The following is a 21,294-nucleotide window of genomic DNA, read 5'->3' as shown; positions in this document are numbered from 1 at the left end:
CTAAGGTAGTCCTGAGGCTCTCTTCCTATTATCTTAGGCTTTGGTCAAGCTTTTAAAACTTGTCACATCCTAGCACTGTATGTCATTCACTGCAAGGTAACTGGCTGTGGTGTGGAGTACTAATTTGGCATCATGCTTGTGCCATGAGTACTTAAAATATTTAGCTTGACTGTGTCAGGATAGTACAGTGAATTCTATGCAAACATAGAAAAAGCTCTTATTAGGTGGGAAATTGAAATATTTTATGGAAAAGAGTAATTATTTCCCTATTCAAACATAAGTTTGAAATTCTTAACTACTCGTAATGTGCTAAACTAGCCTTATCCTTGCTCTAAGAAGTGAACTTTTAAAGGACAGTTACTTAGAATGCATAATAGGAATGTCTCATGTTGGTGGAGAGCTAACTTCTAGCTTAATTCTCGTTGTATGCTACATTTCCACAAAAGGCATAACACTTTGATGCTAAGTTTTGTATTGATGTACTTTAAAATCAATAGTGTGTGTGTGGGGGTGGCTTGTGGGCCTATGCAGAAGGGCTAGAGCTGTTGATGGCTGCCCCTGCATGTGTGTCCAATAAACAAACAAGGTGATCAGCTGATTAAACAGCAATTGTTTCCCTGTCTGGGAGTTTGGGATTGCCTTGGAAGGAAGTCCAGCCATACATCCCTGTGTTAATGATGTCCAGCCACTCATCCCTGTGAGTGCTAGGCTAGTAGCCTAACACTGTGGAATAGTGCTAGGCTAATTTGTTGCAATTGCAAACAGCAGAACTTAAATTTGCTAGGCTAAATCATGCACAGATTAAAAAAAAAAAATAGATCAAATGTTTTCCATAGTGGATAATGGGCTTTTAGGATTCACTGTTTAATGCCGTATTTCAGAAGGCTAAACATCCTTCACTATCCTTAAAACTAAGGATAATGGGGATACTATAAGACTTGATTTTGGGGTACAACTCCACCTGGTAAAATTGTTGATTCTTCTAGTGTTGAAGATCAGATGGAACAATCATCTCTTTACTTCTGGGACCTTCTAGAAGGCAGTGAGAAGCCTGTTGTTGGAACAACATGTGAGTATGTGATCTAGAGAAATAACTTGCATCTGAAGTTTGTGTTCTATATTAATATCTTAAAACAAAGTACTTAATTTAGTAGCCTTCCATATACGTTCAAGTGTGTGTAATTCTTCTTTCCAAGGAAGAATTAATGTTTAGATTTTGCTTGTGAGTACAGGTCAGTAACAATGAAGTAGTAATCTTTCCCTGAAGAAATAAAACTCATGTCTACTATAGGTGTCCTAGAATATACAGCACGTGTCTAGATTCTTCTGGGGAATTACTATGGTAGTAATTCAAAAGCTCATGCATGAATACCTTATAGAACCAGTGATGAGGAGCTTTTTGAGTAGTTATGTGTAAGTGGGTTAAGACTGGAATGTTTCTCAGCCATGCAATGCTTAGTTGAATATACTGCTATGCTGTCTGAATATAGTGTGACATACCACACTGAGGAAGGGTAGTCATTAGTGAAACTTGCTGGGATCTCTGATAATCCACAGTGCAGTTTCCATTATGACCTATTGAAAATGTCCTCTTACCAAGCACACCAGAGTCTGGGGGACTCTAAATGGACAGATGGAAGAACATACAGTTTCAAAAGCTCTGAAGCAATTGCTTGCTTTTCCCCTGCTCCTGTTTGCAGTTCAGTTTTTCCTCCCAAAACATTAACACTGGGAGGAGGGCCTGCAGGGCAGTTTCATAGTGACTTTGTATAGGTCTAATCTATGCTGAAGTCTGCACAATGTGCTGTTAGTATCATCACTTCAGTTTATAGAGACTAAATCCTTTCCTAAGCACGTGGGAGATAATGCAACCAACTGCTGCTAATATTTTATATGCATTTAAATATAAGCTTCACTCTTACCTCTAGAATGCAAAGATGTTTTCAGCTACAATATGCAGATCAACAACAAATACCTTTGCTTTAAAATATTTGTCTAACTTGGTGAGATGTGCAAGAACTTGGAGAAGCTGCAATTTTATATAAAGAGGAAGTAGACTCATCTATCATCTGAATACTCAGTTTTGAATTTCAATATTTTCATGGATTTTCATTTTTTAATCTTCAGATAAACATATGAAGGACCTGTTATCCAAGCTTCTAGACTCTGGTTACTTTGAAAGTATTCCTGCTCCTCGCACCACTGTGCCAGTAAAAGAATTGGAAGAAGTAAATAGAAAACCTGAGAGGACAAGACAAATCTCAAAAGGAGAGTCTGTCAAGGAAACAGGTGGAATATTTCAGGGTTCAATTTCTGTGTCATAATGTTGGGATAAGCTTGAACTGAGCACCGACTTTGCATAGCTTGATGCTAAACCTAATCCTCTGCTATAGCTTGCTTTCAATACAGTAACTAAAACTGAACTGGAAGGGCTTGCAGCCCTATTCTAACCAGTGTTGTAGAAGAAAATCTAATTAATAATAGGATGTTTTTACCTTTTGAGCGAACCTCCATGTGGAAAATGTAATGTAACATTCCTTACACCAGACAAAAAACAAATTGTGGATTTGGTAAACCTATGCAAATATATAATTTAATTGAAAAGTGACAGATTGTCTGTATGACTCATGCTGGATGACAAGCTGAGCTTTCAGAGTAGCAAGCTTAGTGATTGGTATTACTATTTAAATAGTTAAAGACTTGCTATTGTTTAGCTTGCCTCTCTGCATTTGATCAGTTGAAACAAATTAACATCCTTTCTCTAGAATCCCTTATGGAGCTTATGAAGTCTGAAATACAGCCACAGGAGGTAAGATACTCCACTGCTAATTGCTTTCCTTTAGCATCGTGACTTATCAGAAATATAACTGCACTTCTGCAGCCCTTTAAACTTCAAAAGGGAGTCTGAACAATAGCTTAGATGTTGCCTTACATAAGAAGCATTATGGACCTTGTTGCATTTCCCTTTCTAACCTTACATCTGTGGCTTTTCCGAGGTATTTGGGGTAAATGGGGAGAGATTGTGAAGCAATATAGCACTTTAATGCTCTGGCACTTTTCTGAATAAACGAAAGCATCAGCCTTTAGAGTGAAACTTTTTTTTTGTACTACAATATATAGAAAATACTTATCTACTAAAGCTGTCTTTAAAAGCTGAGCTTATTGCAGAGGACTTACATTGTTGGATTGAGAATGATATAGATCTTGCTCCGTGTCAGGAAAGTAAGGATCCCAAGACAGGCTTGTTGCATACAAGAGCATGTGTGGGCTTACATCAACATCCTTTCAGACTCTGAAGTTCTAGGTACTCAAGCTTCAGCTGGCAGTAGCATAAAAGCTATTAGACTTAGTTCAAAAGGAGGGGAGGATTGTCCTTGTGGAAATACTGGTTCTTAAAATACTGAAACCCTGTTTCCCTGATACCTCACTAGAGGGAGTAGTCTAGAACAATTTTTTGTAATATACTGGTAATGTTATTACCGGTCTCTAAACCTTTTTTTCTGGTGATTTGCCAGAATTGTCAGAAAAACTATAGCCAATACAACTTAGTCCTTCAGATATTGGCTTCCTGTTCCTAACTCTGGAAAACTTTAGGTATATCTTAGTTGAACTCCCAGACTGTTTAATAAAACACAACATGAAGTTGAAGTCCAATTGTACTGAATTCAAAAAACTGGTGATTTTAGTATTTAAACTCAGTTAAGAATCAGTTACACATGTTACTGGACTACCAGAGTTGCCCATTTTGTGGGTGATGGTGCTCCTGCTCTTATCAAAAGAATGACTGATAGATATCAAAGATTAGAGAAGGTTGAGAGCTACCTTTACAAAAGTCACACTGAACTTGATATTATCACTGTCTAGGAACATCAGTTAGCATTGAGGATGAGGTTCATAGATTCACTCAACTTTGTGGCACTTAAGCTCTTCAGGACTGTTTTCGTGCTTCTGTGGCATGCCAACAAAAACTAGTCTGCAGTGTTGTAGGATAAATCCATGGCTGGCCACGTGACTTCTATAGCTAGTGTTTAAACTGTCTAGGCTATGCTTTTAGTCAAACTTCCAGTAGCTGGGTGACCTAACTTAACTGACCTGAACTGTAGTAGCAAAATGTTTTCTTGGAGCCATTAAGTTTCTTTGGTCTATATAGTTTCTCAACAGGCGTTATTTGCCTGAAGCAGAATACTCTGTCAAGAAGAAGCCAGAAGAGCCCAAGTCTTGGGAAGCTGAGAGTGCTAGAAAACAAGAACCACCGAAGTCCTGGGAAATGCTTGTTGATATTGAAGAGCAGAAACAGAAACAAGAGACCTTAAAGCCTTGGGAGTCTCGTGTTAGGCAGCAGGAAACAAAAAGACCAGATTCACCAAAGCCTTGGGAAGCTCGTGTTAAAGAAGAACAGAAGCGTGAGCCTACAAAGCCCTGGGAGACCCGTGTTGAAGAAGAACAAAAGAAGCAAGAAGCTCCAAAGGCCTGGGTAGCACGTGTTCGAGAGGAACAGGAGTCCCCAAAACCTTGGGTAGCAAAGGTTAGGGAAGAGCAGGAACAGAAGAAACAGGAGTCACCTAAGCCATGGGTAGCAAAAGTTAGGGAAGACCAGGAACAGAAAAAAGAGTCACCAAAAGCTTGGGTGACCAAAGCTAAAGAAGAACCAGAACAAAAGCAGGAACCTCCAAAACCTTGGGTGACCCAAACTAGGGAGGAACCAGAACAAAAGAAGACAGAGCCTGTGAAGTCATGGGAGATGCATGTTAGGGAAGAGCCTGAGCAAAAGAAGCAGGAGCCTGTGAAGGCTTGGGCTGCTGCACATGTTAGGGAGGAACCAGAGCAAAAGAAGCAGGAAACTCGAGAGGCTTGGGAAACAGCTGAGAGACAGCAACAAGTGTCATCACAGCAGTTACAGAATCCTCCGAAGTCCTGGGGAGCTGCAAGTGTTGGGCCAAAGGAGCAGATGGGGCCAAAGAAGTTTGATATGGAACCCAAAGAAGTGAGTTGGCATATGTAGTATTACCTGTCTAAGCTTTTGACACTCATGTGTTGGACTAAAGCCACATAGAGAGGCTTTACAAGGTGTGTTTTGTAGGCCTATGTGTAGACTCCCATTTCATTCTTTCTTGGGGGAAGTAAACTCAATTCTGCTAAGGCTTGCATTTGAATAGCAAATGGTCTGCTGGGCTTTTTATATCAACACAGTGTTGCTGTGTTTGAGCCTTGAATAACTGCCTTATGTATAAGAAGAATTAACTTAGCTCATCCCCAGCTATTGGCTCTGTCTACTCTTATCAGTACAAAGCAGGTATGACTCATGCAGGGATCAAATACTTTGTCTGACTGCATACAAATAGCACTTCAGTAACTTTTGATTAAAATAGCTGCTGATTCAGGAGATACGTAACCTCTAGATCAAGCAATACTAACTGTACAGGGGCTTAAATACATATTTCCAGATGAATGCATAAGCTATACTGCCATCCTGGAAATTCTAACTGCAGTCTGTTTTAGAAATGTGAAACGAAAACTACTGCAGGGCTTGCAGCTGATCAGGCTACCAGCTGCATGTTAAACTATCTTGTCTCACCTGTGCTCAGGTAGCAACAATCCTCTTACCTTGAAGATAGGTAAGATGGTAGCCAAAGCAAGGAGTGCAGTTATGTCATTGAGTTAGACTTCAGGAAGAAAATATGAAGAATTTAGTAATTCTCATACAAAATGCTATTAGCACTTTTACCTTCTTTCTGCAAGAAAAAAAAGTATTAATTATACGTATTACTCATAGCAAATGATTAAATTTAAGACCTGTCAGTAAACCTGACAAAACTGAAAAATGGGTATTCTTGTTCCTAGAGGCGGGAGCGCAAGCAGAAGGTTGAACATGAAATTAAAAGAGTAGGTAACATGAAGCACTGGGGAACCGAATGGGTGTGAGGTGTTTCAGCTGGATCTTTACCCTCAAGCTGAGTAGCGTAATGTCTGGTGGTGGTGGAATATGTGCAAAACTTGATGCTTTCTCACTAACTCTGAGCACAAACAGGTGTGCACACAACTATGTGTAGACTTAATGTAATTGAGATTATCTGAACTATTGGAGTAGTTTTAAGCACTCTAAAATGCTTTGGAATTTCTGGTGTTTGCAAAAAGCAAGGTGATTTGTAATGAGATCTGGGCATCTGACTTAGGGTAGGGTGGGAAGATAGATGGCTTAAAAGGTAGCCAGAACTCTGGTGCAGTGAAGAAAAAGGAGCTCTGGTCAGTTAGGGAAATGCAAACTGCCTAGGAGTCTTAATAGTAACGTGCAGATATGCAACTTGGCCAAATTAAATCAGTTGTTTGACTGGTAAGATTGCTTACATTGGCTTGCTGAATTAGTTAATGAAGCCCATTTAAGTACTCCAAAACCTTTGGTTTATATAGCAGATCACACCAGTTGGCTTTTTTTGCTTAGTTGCTATTAATAAGTTGTTTTTTATTTTAAGTATATTGAATGATCAAGCAATAGCTTACCATCATCCTAGCTAGCTTTTATGATCTTTTAAAAAAAAAATCTTAGTTAGACTTAAGCTGCATATGGAAAAATATAATTACTATCTGAAAAGCTTAAAACATTAAACTCTTATGAGCAAGAGGTGGCAATGCAGTGCTGGATCCACTTCTTTCCCTGAGAGAACCTATAAAATAGTCATGTGCAGGGACCAACACATGGTAGATAAAAGGTTTGTGTTACTTATGCTGTTCTCTGGAGCTGACATCTAATTTTTTCTTACTCCCTGAAATGTATGAGACAATTTTAATAAATTGCTAGGTTTGAGGATTTTAAAATGTGCCGATTTAACTTAATGTACTGCAAGTTGTAACACTTACGAAGCTGAGCCTAAAACAGTGAGTTGATGTGGAGGTCTGTCAATTGTGATTTCTACATAAATGCTTGTGCAATGTGTGGACAAGGAAGCTTTGTAAGCTGAATTTGTTGCCTCCTATTTGAAAGCAGAATGGTTTGGCTTGCGCATCATCCAGTACAACTTGATACTGAGACTGCTGGTTGGAGTAGAAAGTGAATACTGACTCTATTTACATGGCACAGTTGGTGATCACTAGTGATTATGACTTAGCTATTACCATTCTAGCTGTTTCTGTATTCCACAGATCACAAATGTAATGAGGCACTGAGGTCACACATCTATCATATAATGGAGTTTTACTAGTGTGAGATAGTATGTTATAGTAATAAGTACAAAAAGATCTTCAGTGTCTAAAAATCAAACTTAAGCAGAAATACCCAATATATTGGCATTCCTGTTAGTAAAATTCCAAAGCAGTCAGTGTTTTACATTCAATTTGCAATAATTGCACGGGTCCTAAACCAAATTCTAGGCATTTCACCTTTATTTCCAATCAGCCCTCTGGAGACATAGGTGTTGAGTTTGAATGTGAGCAGTGTCAAAACTTGGGTCTAATTTATTACAATGCTTCTGAAACCTAAAGTTACCAGTGCTGTCTAAAATTCCAGCTGAATGTTTCTTGCTGTGCTGGTGTTAAATTGATCTTGGTAAGCATAAATTTATGAGCTGGACTAACAGGCTACTGAACTGAGAAGCTGCTATCAGCTTGTAAAGACACCACCAAATTGTAGGATAATAAAATCAGTATAAAACGTCAAGAATGTCAAGTACCTGCTTTTCAAAGCATCTTTCATAAAGGCACAGAACTGGAAATCAACTTCTGATGCGTTTTCATGCATGCACATGCAAAGAAAACATTCTAGTTTTGAGCATCTACATTAAAGTACCAGCAGAACAGCAAATTCACATAAGGTAACTTGACCTACAGTTACTTCTGGCTGGTGGATTTGAATATTTGCAGGCACTAGCAAAATGTCTGTTTTCATTTCAGGGTTAAAGCCCTGGTATCATAGTCTAGCCCTGTATAGATGCTCTTCTAGTTGAAGCACGTGATGCTGCCAGCATACTGCCCAGAATGTGGCCTCACACGATCAGGTGAAGGAGATAAGACTAACAAATTGCAAAAGCATGCAGAAGATTGTACCGTCTTTGACAACCACAACTGAAGCACTGCAGTCTCTTTGCTTCCATGCTCTTGAGTTGCTTTCTACTTGCTTATTGTGCAAGTCTAACAATTGATCGTTACCTACAAATGCTGTCAGACTTCACCTGTTTAGGTGGCTGAAAGTGAAAAACCTGGTGCCTGTTTGCAGATGTATAGGAAAAGTTTGGTAGTGCAGTTGTCTTAGTAAATTTTAAAGAGGAGAGAGTGTAGGGAAGCATTAATCAGAAAGTTTGACATGACAGCAGATGTTTTAAGATGAACTCCCTTATAAAGGAATGACTGATGGTGATGGACAAGGAGATTCAGACTTCTTAGTAACTTAACTGGTAACTTGCCAATATTTAATTTTATCTGTAGCTTTTGTCCAGTGCTCAGATCCTTAATACTTTTTAGTTCTTTACTATTGGAAACTACAGCAATAACTTGAATACAGGTAATAATGAAAGCTCTTGCTTATGCTTCAGAACTTACTTTGGGGTAGTGTGAAAGTAGTTCTCTTAGCTAAAAGTAGAACTTCCCACAGCTGAACAAGTAGCATTATGTGGTCCGCATAGATACTGGAAATGCATTCTTCTGGCTTTAGTGCACTGCTGCATGTCCATGGATTGTGTTTCGTGAAGCTTGTTAAACCCTGCAGGCTTCTGTGCATGTTACTGGAACTTCTGCACATGCAATGACTAGTTGCAGGTAATGGTTGAAAGAAGTACAGGAATGTTTCTGGGATTGTTCTAAAACTGGACAAGGACACTTAATGAATACGTTTTGAACCCAGTGTAACAAGTAAATGTTCTGACATGTATTTTCTGCTATATATTTTTCTAGTGACTTAATGCAAATACTCAGTTATGCCACTATACAGTACGCTGAAATAATAACCTACCAGAAAGATCAATGTTGGCACTACAGGAAAGTAAAGGCTTTCACACATCTTCCCATGTTTAAGCATTTTGTTTAGTTGAAATAATGCATTTATTCTATTTAGATTTGCACAGGCAAACATAAGCTGCAAAGCATCACTTACAGTTGTGGTTGTAAAAATACTTACAGCAAGCTTACTACTTTCCCCAAGCTGCTTCCAAAATGTTCAGACTATCTAGACAGTCATGTGTCACTGTCAATAACAGGATTTATGCAGCTTAAGGAGTTTACTAACATTCCAGATTTTTCTGGTAAGTTAGACTCCCTAGTTTTCTGATTAAACATTCCCATCTTTTTTTAAAGCAAGTGAAAAACAATTGGGATGAACTGTTGAGGGAACTATCTGAAACAATTAAGGAATAGAAGGCCCTACAGAAGTCACTGTTTAGCTACAAAAAGTAAGGCTACTGCATGGGATCACTAGTGTATCTAGTGTATCTTTCATGCCAAGCTGTGAAGCATAATGTAATACTTCCTGCAGGAGTTGGTGCATTGAGAGTATCTGACTCTAAAGTGCAAACACTAATTCTGAGTAACCTGCTTGCGGTGCATGTTTTAGGTGCAATTTCTTCAGAATGTCTGAAAATGCCATCCCAGTAAAAGATCTGTACTTACTGGGAGGAGGAAGTATGTGTTAAAGCTTGAGTAGTAAGTGCAGTTTTGGTTTTTAAGTTTGTTCTGGACTTGAACTTAAATATGTGGTTTTCCATAGATGGAGGTGTATCTAACATTGCACTATGCGCTGGTAAACTGCTATCTTATGTATTTGGCTGTAAGAAACCAAATCAATTCCATGGTTTAACTAGTTGTGGCAACTATAAGCTGATTTTTACTGAAGTGAGAACTTGATTCAGGAAAACTGAATAACAGTTTATTGACCTATGGAGTTCAATACCTGTAGTTTGCTCTGGAATTATATTGGATAAGGTAGCTTGTCTTGTTTCCAGTGTTAGATTTAACCTTTTCCTTTGTAGGTGCCTAAACCTGTACATCAGCCAGCTGCAGAATTTTGCTCTACTTCAACTCTTCCAAAAGACCCAGTACTGAGAAGGGAAAAACTTCAAGATCTGATGACTCAGATACAAGGGACTTATAACTTCATGCAAGTATGTTTTTCCTCTGCTGTTGTAGCAGATCTAATTCCTACTAGGTTAGGAAAAATGCAGTGCTGATGGTGCACGTTTGCACTGAATGGATCTAGCTCTATTTAGTTATCAGCAGCTTGTCCAAATAAATATTTTGCTGGTATGTAGAATTCAAGTTTTTTTCTTTTTTAAAAAGGAGTCCATTCTGGATTTTGATAAAGCTTCACCAAGTGCCATTGGTTCATCTCAACCACCTTCAGTTACTCCAGCAAGTAGTCCTGTAGGTAGGTGATAACAGTAAACACTACCTGTATGTGAGATTTTGCAAACACCAGCAGGGCTTGCTTGGCTGTGGATCAAGAGGTGTAGTGGGGAAGACAGCTTGTCTAATTAAAAAGTATCTGTCAGAGCAGCTTGAGCCAGTTACTTTTAAGTGTTGTTGGAGGTGCCTTAAGCTGGTGTGCTTGCCTAGAAATGGAGTGCTTGTATAATCAGACTGGCAGGTGCACCTGAACCCAGCTGCAGAACAGGCATGCTGTGTCTGTTCTGAATTTGTGGCCTATAGATACAAGCCATGAATGAGCTCAGGATGAAGAGCAGTTAGTTAGCTATATTTTATGTAATGGGCCATGGTAAATCATTTGGGAGGCTCTTAAGCTATACAATAATTACCCAGTTTAAGTATTTAATTGTTCTGTTTTTATCTGGAAAGTGGTCATCCCTACCTTAGTAGAAATATTCTCACTGGATAACTGCCTTTTTTATTCCAAAAAAAAAAAGGGCAAACTTTTCATGTGGGTGTAATTTAGCGATGCAAGTCTAAACATTTGTGGTGCATGCTCTAAAAATGCCATGTATCTTCATATAGAAAATATTCTGAATTTAAAAACTGTTACATAACTCATGTTCTTTTACAGTTTCAAAAGAGCAGAAACTGCCAAGTCAAAGTGATTTTCTTCAACAACCCCTTCAGGTAAGTTGGTGATGCTAGGACCCCCTTGAAGAGGCAAAGGAGTACCTGAGAAAGTAGTTATTCACTAGAACAGGCTTTATTTCAATATTAACAGTGGCTTTGTTAACAATGTTAACAGTAACCAACATCATATAACTTCAGTTTAGTAACTTGAAAGTATAATCTGGCAATGTTGATTGCTGTTGTGCTTATTACAAAGCAAATCCAGAAACAAATGTTAGAAGCTAGAAACTTTTGGAAGTAAAATAGTATCTTGAAGATGTGTTCAAGTAATTTGTGTCTAACTCAAAGGTAATGGTACACAGGAGGACATGCCTCTTTCCTAGACAGAGCATGTATTCATCTCTTAAGATCCTTACTTATCTTGAAGGTGCAAGGTCTCTGATTTCATAGCCATGGTTTGAACCTTAAGTTCACTTACTATGCTTTCATGCCTTTAATTTGACTTTTAAATAGGTTTCCTTGCAACTAAGAAGAACTCATAATTTTAAATGAATGTAAACTTAAGCTTGCAGGTCAAAGTACTTCAGGTCCTGCCTAATTCTAAGATTTACTTGTTAAGTGTGAGTTTTGGTGACAACCAAATATTCAAGACAACTTTCCAAAAATCTTATCATTGTTTTCTCTTCTTGCAAGGCTACTGCTTCATCCATGACCCTGCATGGTTCTAATACTTCCCTAGCATCTGCTGATCAGACCCTTTCTGGCTCTGAAACCGAAGACTTGGTGACACCACAGGTAATATTCGTGGGGCTCACTTGCATTCAGAGGTCTGAGAACCAGCCTTAGCAGAAAGCTGTGGTAGGACCTCTCCTGAATAACCATACTTGAACAATGTATGGGAATGGAGTGCAGGTGGCAGCAATTGTGAATACTACATCCTGGAATACTTCGTTGGAAGTCTTCCTAATATTACATAAATGCAAAGTGAGCAGTCTGTCCCTTGAAATGGGAAGGTTGTGGGGATAAAAAATGCAGGGTAGAAAACAAAGCTAAAAAGTGTGGTGCATATTCTTGTGGAAACATGAGCAACATAAGCTTGCTTCGGTTAGTGCAAAATAAGTTCTTTTATTGGCAACATAGACAATACATAAATTGGAGTGGATATTGTGGTGAAATAGCAGACTAAGCTGAAAACTGAAATGTGTTCTCATGCAGTAAATGAAAAATGCTAGGCATCTGACTTCCTGATGCTGAGCCAGGAGCTTAAGCTTTGCTTTCTTACATGTATGTTATATGCAGTTAAATCTTAAACTAGCATTTACTAAATATTAGGAGCTAAAAAACAGTTGCAATTTATGGTGGCTTATGTCTTAGATCTGTAAGTGTTGCTGTGCTTGGAAATGCAGTTGGTCTTTCCACTGGATACTTAATACTGTGTATGTAAATCATAATGGAGGAATGTTCATCTTTATGCTAATGTACATGCTGTCAGGATACTGAATACGTAGCCTTTACTCTATTCCTTGATATACTGCATAGCTAAACATCCCAATGAAGACTGTTTTATTACTGTCTTCTACCTCTTGAATCAGTGGTTTTAGCCTAGTTTTTAATGTTATCTTTTACAATGCAATTAAACTTCTTGTGCTGACAGACATTAATTTTGCTTAATTTGAATGCTGAAGATTTGTGCTGTGCTGAACATAGAATTAAGTGAAGGTTCTAAGTTTTTGCGGACATGGTGTTTGCCATTAGGTTTGCTTGCACCCAGCATGTCTTTTGTCCCTGAGCTCTGAAGTGTGATGGCCTTCATCTAAATGAGAAGCAGGAGTACTAGAAAGCAGTAGGCAAGATGCATTTGGCTTCAGCACAACCAGGGAACACGCTCCACAGTGGCAGTGAATTCTTCTGAAATGGAAATGCAGTTCTGTTGTCACCTGTGACATACATGAGACTTGGTAGTGTTTATACTTAAATATACAGCAAAAGGATAAGCAACTCTTCAACCTGGCATTAGAGGTCTGAGTTAACCATAAACTCGTAGGTTTTGCAAAGGCTGCTTATGAAAGTTTGAAGCCTTGTTAGGCAAAAATTACTGGAAGCTTACTGTGAGATGTTTGCACCTAATTCAATGAGACAGATGTGTGTCACTTTGTAAATAACTGCTTGAAGCAATCTAAAGGTTCTTGGGATTACCTGACTTTGCAGGGCTAGATGTACAACTTTTTAAAAAATATTGTTTGAATCCCTAAACCTAATTACCTTAGGCAAAAGCTTCAAGTAGGTATTTATAGTATGCTTGCTTTGGACTTAAAGTATTTTTTCTTGGTCTCTCAAAATTTAACTGTTTCAACCAGTGCATAGCTTTTGCAGAAAACACAAGGTTTTGCTATGCTTCTTGTAATACTGGGTACGTGTATGGCTTCTTCCAGGCATCAGCATCACTTCCTCAAGAGACTGAGAAATATGCTTCCCAGCCATTGTATCAGACAAGTTCACGTGTTTCTGAGCCACTGATACCTAAAAAGATTGAAATTGCCCAGGTAAGCTATCACAAATAGTTCAGGTATTAATAATTACATGGGATAGACATCAGGAAACTGTGGGATCAGGAAAATATAGTGTTACATGATCCTCACTGTTCCTTTTGACTTCCAATTCATGTACTGTATTGGTATCCTAAATAAAACACTTCATTTTGCCACTCTGCACAGATGAGTCAATGCTGGTTAATGCTTTGTCTGGACAACTCAGCATTGTTTCTAATCTACCCCCAACTTAATCAATTATGATTCAAAGTAAGCTATGTACTTCCTCCAAAAAAAAAACTACCAAGTTTGTTTGGAAAGAAGTTATTAATTCAAATCTTTGAATAATCTGAACAGGAAGCATCCCATGCTTCCTTAGTGGTGGACCAAAACACTTAATGCCAGTTTGTTGTGAAATTCATACAATGAGTGGTATGTATAGTAGCTCATAGGCACATTTCACTTAATCAGCAGAGACTGCAATAGAAGTACTGATTGCTGAGGATGCACAGCAAGATTTGAAATTGTAAGCAAAAGCTATTTTGTAGCACTACTATGTCCAAATGTCATCCTGTAGAAACTGCTGACTTCTGTCAGTCTGGGCTTTAGAACAATTTAACTGCTTCTGTTACTGCCTGATAACTATCGAGTGACCTCTCATGTTTTCATTCTTCCCTCAGGCAACTGTTCCCCTCCCAAGTGAGCCACAGTCACCGTTGCCAACTTCGAGCACCTCTGTGACACCAGTGCCACAAGCGCAAAGCTTTCAGTCTCCTCCAGCAAGTAGCAGTTCTGTCACAATAACAGCAGCTCCCTTTCAGGCTATGCAGACTGTAAGTGCCACTTGAGGCCACGTAATTACTGAGCAGCATGCTTGTAGCTTAGTCCTAGTGCTGGGGAAGCTGGCTCCCTGATATGATACAGAACTTGATAGGTCATTTTGAGGCTTTGGTGTTGATAAAGTAGGTTAGAGCTCTGCTTCTCCAATGTCTGGGATATTTTGGTAGCCTCAAGGAGCTAACAGGGAGAAGTTAGGCATTAAGTCAATTGACTTCTACCTATTCCCCAAGGTAGAGTTGACAGACTGCTTAAATTGTTCTTGTGCACTGATAAAGAGTATAGTGTCTGTTTTTTTCAGGTTGTACATCATTACTAATGTTCACAAATATTACTAATGCTGCTACTATTTGTCAATTTGGGGTGCAAGCCCTTCCTAGAAGAGTCTAGAGGCAGGGTCTCCATGTAGCTGGTAATGTCCCCTTCTCTGTATTTGGGTTTAAACATTCTTACTTAAAAGTAAGCTGTGGAAGAAGTTACCTGAGATTCTCCAAAGGCATGTTCTCCATTTCAAAAAAAGTACTGGTGTGGTTCTGTAACTTGGACTGATATAGTAGGGCTGGTGGGGAGAATAAAATAGCTAATAGTATTTCAAAACACAGGAATTCTAGGTGTAGTTAAACATCTGACACTTTGGTATGCTCTTCAGTAAATCACTACTGTGATATTTCTTTCTTAGCTGTATGAATTTGTGGAAGTGATTGCAGTAGAACTTTCCTGAGGTACAGAATTTTGATGTAATCATAAGTAAGGCAAGTGCAAGTGGGGGATTCTTATAACCTGGTTCTATTGAAATTATGCCAAGTTGCTAGGTGGTGACTTTCATGAAAGTGAAAATAGTAGCATGCTGTGATCAAGGAACCAGAGACTGTTAGGGACCTGGTATGTAAGGTAAACATCTATCATGACATTAATGAAGAATCATGGTCTGTTATTTTAATTCTATCTGAGCCTAGTATCTATCTGACTTCAGAGTACTTATTATCAAAATGGTACCACTGAAAGATCACTTGAATGAATTCTGTGGTGCTTCTAGATACATTAAAGATATATTAAATATGCAAAACTTCTGTTTGAGTCAAACTGGCAGAAACCTGTCACTCAGTTGCTGTGACCTCTGTTTGTCTTACAGTGGTGGTAATCTTGAACTTGGCAACGCAGGGTTTTCTTCTTGCTGTTGCTTAGATTCATAGCCCAGAAGACAACAGGATTTGCATTTCATTGGGTAGCCAAGAGTCAGATGCTTCCCTGCCAAACAGTGATACTGCAGTAGTGAGAGATGTCCTTAGGTGTCCTCACCCTATTGCTGCTGTTGCTTGTGCAAGCCTAAAGGCAGACAGTACCTATAGCCCAGCTTTATTAGTATTCCACCTATGACTCCTAGGAAAAAGACTAGGATGTGGGTGTTGACAGCATCCTCAATTTTCTTTTAAAAAGACTGCTGCAGCAGCAGAAGTGCTGGTAATAAGTGGATATGCTCTAAGGCAATTGAAATTATTGATTGGATTTAATAGTACTTCATCGGTTAGCCTTTTAGCATGGCTAGAAAAATGACTTGGAGTTCAACTGGAAAGGAAAATAGATCACAAATGTTGTCTACACTGCTTTTCTGCTTGTGTAACAGAGTGCAATGCACATCTGAAGATTCTATTATGGTAACGTTTAATTGTAAGGCCATATTACAGGCTTCCTTGTCATCAATCCATTTCTTTCAGTAAGATATAATACCTTCTTGCGTTCTTACATAGATCTCTTGATCACCACTAAAACTTCATCCTGCTAAGCTATACTTTTTTCAGTAGGATTGCCAACATGCAGGATTTCCCTTCTTAAATATCAAGTGTCTGCTCAAGGCCCAGGGAAGTATCAGGAAGAACCTAGAACAATTTCTGATTATGTATTTCATTTTAAACGGTCTTGCAAAGCTTGAAATCTCTGCCCTAATTACCCAAAGCATCTAAGGAGACTTTAAGATAAAGGGTATCTACCTGCTTGTCTCATGGATATTCCTTTTTTTCTTCTAAATATATTTAACAATGCATAGCTGAAACTTGCATAGCTGAAACTTACATAGCTGAAATTCAGTTTCTTGACAGAATATTGGATACTCTACTTGGATAGGTTCAAAAATAATTGTAATATCCATTAGGCTTCGAATCACTTCATCCGATGTAAAAACCCAGAATTTGTAATGGCTAAAGCTATACTCAGCATTTTAGTATTATGTGTTTTCTCTGCTGGTTCACTACCAGGGCTAGTACTTGGTTCCTTGACCAGGGAAAAAGTGTTTATTCCCAGTTCTTATTATGGAGGCTTCTTAGAATGATTAGTTGTCAAGCTGTGAAGTTTAACATAACCTAACAGAGGAAATAAGAGTAGGAAAGTGGAGGTTCAGTTTACAAAAGGGCTGAAAGCTAGTACAGTATTTATCTGAGTAGACTGTAGAATTGCATGAGTTTCCAAGATGTGTGTTCAAACATGAATATCTTATCTCAATCTAGGCTGTTAGAGCTTCAGCTCAAAAGCTTAAATCAAGGAGTTTAATGGCAGGTTTCACCTGGAAGCAAACTAGCTTACTAGAAGTCAGGACAGCTGGTGTGTTTATTGAATATAGTAGCTATGTTCTGTCAAGCTACATCTCTTGGCCAGTAGCCAAGGACAGAAGAAGTTTATTAAGCTTACTGTGAGGGAAAAGGATAGGTTCAAACACCATGTACTCAATTCCAAGTGATAATTTCTGTTCTAGGAACTGACAGAGGTATTTGGATTTAAACCATGGTTTTGTAGCAGGGTGATGGCATTAGGCAGAGACTTTAACTGATAGTGCAAAACATTTGTCTTCAACTATATTGTAGGTGTTTAAGGTGAATGCACCGCTGCCTCCACGTAAAGACCAGGAAATAAAAGAGGAGTCTTCATATTCAACAGGATATAACCAGAGTTTCTCTACAGCAAGTACACAGACTCCTCCTCAATGCCAGCTGCAGTCTTCTCATGTTGCAGAACAAACCTCTCTTTCACAAGAATCTCTGTCTTCAGGTAAGAATTGTACATGTCTGCATTTCAAGAAGTCTTGGAAAAGTAATAAATTAATACTATCTGAAGAACTTTCATATAAATGTGCTGTGAGTATACTCAGGTTCTACTACCTCACAAATTCTTAACCACTGAAGCTGTTACGTAGCACTTCTTAAAATTAGGGTTACATCAGCTCTAATCCAGTTGGCAATATGGTATGTATACTTAGTCTTAAAACTGCTAGCAGGATGAAAGGCAGCTTCAAATTAAACTAGCTACTGTACTATTACATGGACAGAATCACCTATGTGCCTGATGCATGAAACTTCCCAATAGGTGAGAGATTCAAGTATGCAGTGATACTTGTCAGTAAAACAAGTGTATGCTTGGAATTGAAGGAGTGATGAAATGCTTGGAACCCTTATTTTGGTCTCTTGTAATAGATGATGTCTAGTATAATATCTAGCGCTGGAAGATGGTTAATATTAGAAGGCATGGATAAGCTTTCAGTGCTTAGATGAATTACTCAGTGATAACCATTTTGTGCTATGGGTACAAGACTAAAATGTGTCATTGGAGAACAACTTAGGATTTAGTTTTGTCTTAAGAATGGGCTTCGTATTATCTCTTATTTGAACTTAAAGTATAATTATCTCCAGACACAATGATTTTTATGTATAATAGTGCTTTTTAAAATTTTCTTGAGGATATCATGCACCTTACTATAGTAGTGATAAAGTGTTCTAGATTTCATGATGTGTCATGCCACTACACTGCATAAGGGCATAGTTATAATTCAAGCTTCATCCCTCCATGTTGAAGTTCTAGCTTTCTGTAGCAGACATCAATGTTTCTAGTTTTGCCCAAAGTTCATGTCAGTTATCTAGGAGAGTTTCCTAACTAGGAGGCCTCAGTCACAAGTTACTGTAATTCAGTGAGGAACTGAGAATTGGCTGAGCTTTTTGTGCATGTGTTCTTAACTTCAAGCAGGATGCAAGATGACAGCCTACAATGAAGCAAAAGATCTTCCTTTTACTGATGTTTATGTAGATGTAACTCCTTACCAAGGCTGTCTTTATTGGTGTGAGTCAGTGTCTGACCTGAAGAATACTCAACTTCTGATGAGTAGGGTTCTGATCTGCCTTATTCAACATAACTGACCTATTTTACATTCAGATACTGATACCAGGATAATATATGGAGTTGACACTAAACTCTAAATGAATTGAGCCCACAAAACTTGCCTGAAACAGGTTCCAGGCTGAGAAGGATGACAATTCAGGAATCTGGGTTTAAAAAGACACAATCACTGACTCAAGGTCACCTAGTGTTACTGTTTTTCTGCCAGAGAAATCTTGGTAGGAATTACACTATCAGCCTCGCTACTATATGTAGTCAGTGAGGTGTTCCAAGGTTAAGAGCTCCAAGGAACAGTAAGTGCTGTAGTTAAAGCTTGTTTAGCTTGAGTGCTCCTCATCAGACTGTAGGAGGTGATCAACAGCCTTCTGTACAGCTTTTTAATGAAACACCATGATGTTCAATTAAGTCTGTACTGTGACAGCTCTACACAGACTTCAGAAAGGCAGTTTAGACTGACACTCTACTTGGATCCAACTGAAGATGTTTTGGGTTGATATAACACATGGATTTGGAAACATGGTTGCAAGGTCTATATTTAAGGCTGACCACTTAACTGTAGTGTGAGTGAAAAGCATTCTTGAGTATTATCTGTACCTGTTGCTTAGGATTGAGTGTCAACTCAAGAGACCGAACCCAGCTGTTGAACTAGCTTTCTACAGTGGTCTTATTGCAATCTAGATAAGATGGAAGTTGCTTCATTGCACAGAAGGATGTCGATACTGAGGTGTGATCTAGCTTATCATAGACCACTGAAGCCTTGCTGCTAGTAGAACTGTACAGAATCTAAGTGAAAATTCTTAGTCAAACATTGACAGTTTTTTCTTCTAGCTTGGTTATCTTCCTGGTGCTGGCAAGCTTGTTATGCCATACTCAACTGCATCTTCTTGAATATGTAAGAGGCTTACACTGACAGCCTGCGCTGTGTCTATGATGTACTTTAACTTAAAGTGTTACACTCCATAGAACAAAAAAGAAAGATCCCTCTTATTTGAAGCAATGAAAGGACAAGAGCAGCACATACTGAGCAGCTTAATCTGACTGAACTTAATGCTGCCCTTGTTTCTAGGTGTTGTAATTTATTGCAGTTATAAAAGCTCTGAATTCAACTGTGCCTTTTGTTTTAAGCAGTGAATTATCAACCTGATGGAGCTGTTCCTGTTAGCAATGGTAGTCTCGCCTTTTATCCAGCACAGACTAATGTTATACCAAGACCCCCTCAGCCTTACCTTAATAGTCGTGGGTCTGTCAGAGGATCTGCTAGAGGTGGAAGGTCACTGGCCAATTCATATCGTTCACCTGGTGGGTATAAAGGTATGTCTTTACTGCTACCTTAAGAACCTAGTTAGTATAACTATTTTAAACCACTTTTAGTATAAATTTAGGTTCTACATGTGAAAATTTGTAAGATAGCTTTTTTTAAGAATAAGGTGTGGAGAATACTGTCTGGATGGAACTTGAGCAAGTTCTACTTACTTCTACTTATAGTCCCTGTGCTTTAGGTGTCAGGTGAACTGGCAGAGTGATTTCATAGCCTCAATTATGTAAATGGAGATGTTCAATGACAGCTTAGTAATTTTCATTAGTTCATTTACCCTTCTGAACTTCTTACCTCTTTTGTTCTTTCCTTTGGCCTCTGTCACTTGCTAATGTTCTGGGCAACTGTTCTCTTCAGATGTCCCTTAGTCAATTACTGTCTTGTTTCCCGCAAATGCTGCATTTGTTCAACACTACAGGCTTTCAGTATTACCAGCAGAAACCAGGATAAGGGAAGGAAGTTCGCAGGGAAGTCTGCAGTAATGGAGAACCCTCGTGGCTTAATAAGCTGAAGGATTTGAAGAGGATTGTTTGGTCTCAGCAAATCAGTTGTTCTGCTGCTAGCTGGAGTGTCCTGGAAAGTTTGAGCTGACTTTTTAGCAGATAGTAGCTTCTTATCAAAGTTCCTGGTAGCTACAGCTTGTTTGCTTTGAAGTCAAAGCATGCTTAGTCTGAAACAAATTGTTTCAGTTACTGGGCTCAGACTGATTCCTAGATTTTAGGAGCATGTACCAAAAATGAGTTATGTAGTTCTAACTTATAAGCAGTTAAGGATTTGGTAGTGCCTGGTACTGAATTGCTTACTGGGTCTTCTCTGGTATTTAGTCTAATAGCTGAAGAGGTTAAATATTATAGTAGTAAAACAGAATAGCGGAATGTTGGTAATAGCAAAACAAAGTCTTATGTTAAACTCTGGATGGAGCAAGCTTTTCAGCTGTTCTGTGAAATCCCATTAGTAACAAACAGGCAATTGCTAGGGTCTGTTAATACTCATAAGCATGAATCTATGCAGAGTAGATAATTCTAGGTAGCTGATGTAAGAGTTGTGATACATGCTTCGAATTCTGAATCAAAGCATGGAAGTATAACCATGCAACTTAATACATGTGCCAATTGCTAAAAGGCTTGCTAAGATTCTAGTTGTATTTTGTACTTGTGTAAATGAGTGAATATTCAGTACTAACTTCTATTTGAACAGGTTTTGATGCTTACAGAGGCTCACCCTCAATAACTAATGGCAACTATGGCCAGCTGCAGTTCCCTGGTAGAGATTATGCTGGAATGCAATATTCTCAGAGGGTAAGTATAGACTTTGTTTCCAGTAGCCTTCCTGAGAACTGTAGAGAAGCCTTCTAATATTGTACCTTTTCACTGTCCTAACAGGTAAACTACTCGCAGGTCAGATTTGTTTCTTAGACAAACTTGTTTGGAATGGTAGAAAGCAGTTAAAATAGGAAGACAGCTCAGGTAACACGTGGGA

The 21,294-nt window shown here is 38.6% G+C and overlaps 1 protein-coding gene across 6 annotated transcripts in view; it reads left to right on the top strand.

Annotated features, from left to right (window-relative positions):
* The window catches only part of CAPRIN2 (caprin family member 2), a 37,723-nt gene that overhangs the window by 9,256 nt on the left and 7,173 nt on the right, over positions 1–21,294 (top strand). The window contains exons 6-20 of one of the 6 annotated variants that reach the window (XM_068661892.1): positions 987–1,069; positions 2,128–2,289; positions 2,766–2,809; positions 4,151–4,622; positions 4,677–4,984; positions 5,842–5,883; positions 9,951–10,082; positions 10,258–10,345; positions 10,979–11,034; positions 11,671–11,772; positions 13,410–13,520; positions 14,186–14,338; positions 17,198–17,381; positions 19,626–19,811; positions 21,013–21,113. In XM_068661892.1, the coding sequence (XP_068517993.1) occupies positions 987–1,069; positions 2,128–2,289; positions 2,766–2,809; positions 4,151–4,622; positions 4,677–4,984; positions 5,842–5,883; positions 9,951–10,082; positions 10,258–10,345; positions 10,979–11,034; positions 11,671–11,772; positions 13,410–13,520; positions 14,186–14,338; positions 17,198–17,381; positions 19,626–19,811; positions 21,013–21,113 (2,224 nt within the window). Of the gene's footprint in view, positions 1–986; positions 1,070–2,127; positions 2,290–2,765; positions 2,810–4,150; positions 4,985–5,841; positions 5,884–9,950; positions 10,083–10,257; positions 10,346–10,978; positions 11,035–11,670; positions 11,773–13,409; positions 13,521–14,185; positions 14,339–17,197; positions 17,382–19,625; positions 19,812–21,012; positions 21,114–21,294 lie in introns of all 6 variants that reach the window. The other 5 variants (XM_068661869.1, XM_068661878.1, XM_068661860.1 and 2 more) reach the window with 5 other exon arrangements.

The sequence above is a fragment of the Anas acuta genome, chromosome 1, assembly GCF_963932015.1.
Source record: "Anas acuta chromosome 1, bAnaAcu1.1, whole genome shotgun sequence".
NCBI lineage: Eukaryota > Metazoa > Chordata > Aves > Anseriformes > Anatidae > Anas > Anas acuta.
The sequence above is the reverse complement of the archived record's forward strand: the minus strand, read 5'-3'. Positions and strand labels throughout refer to the sequence as shown.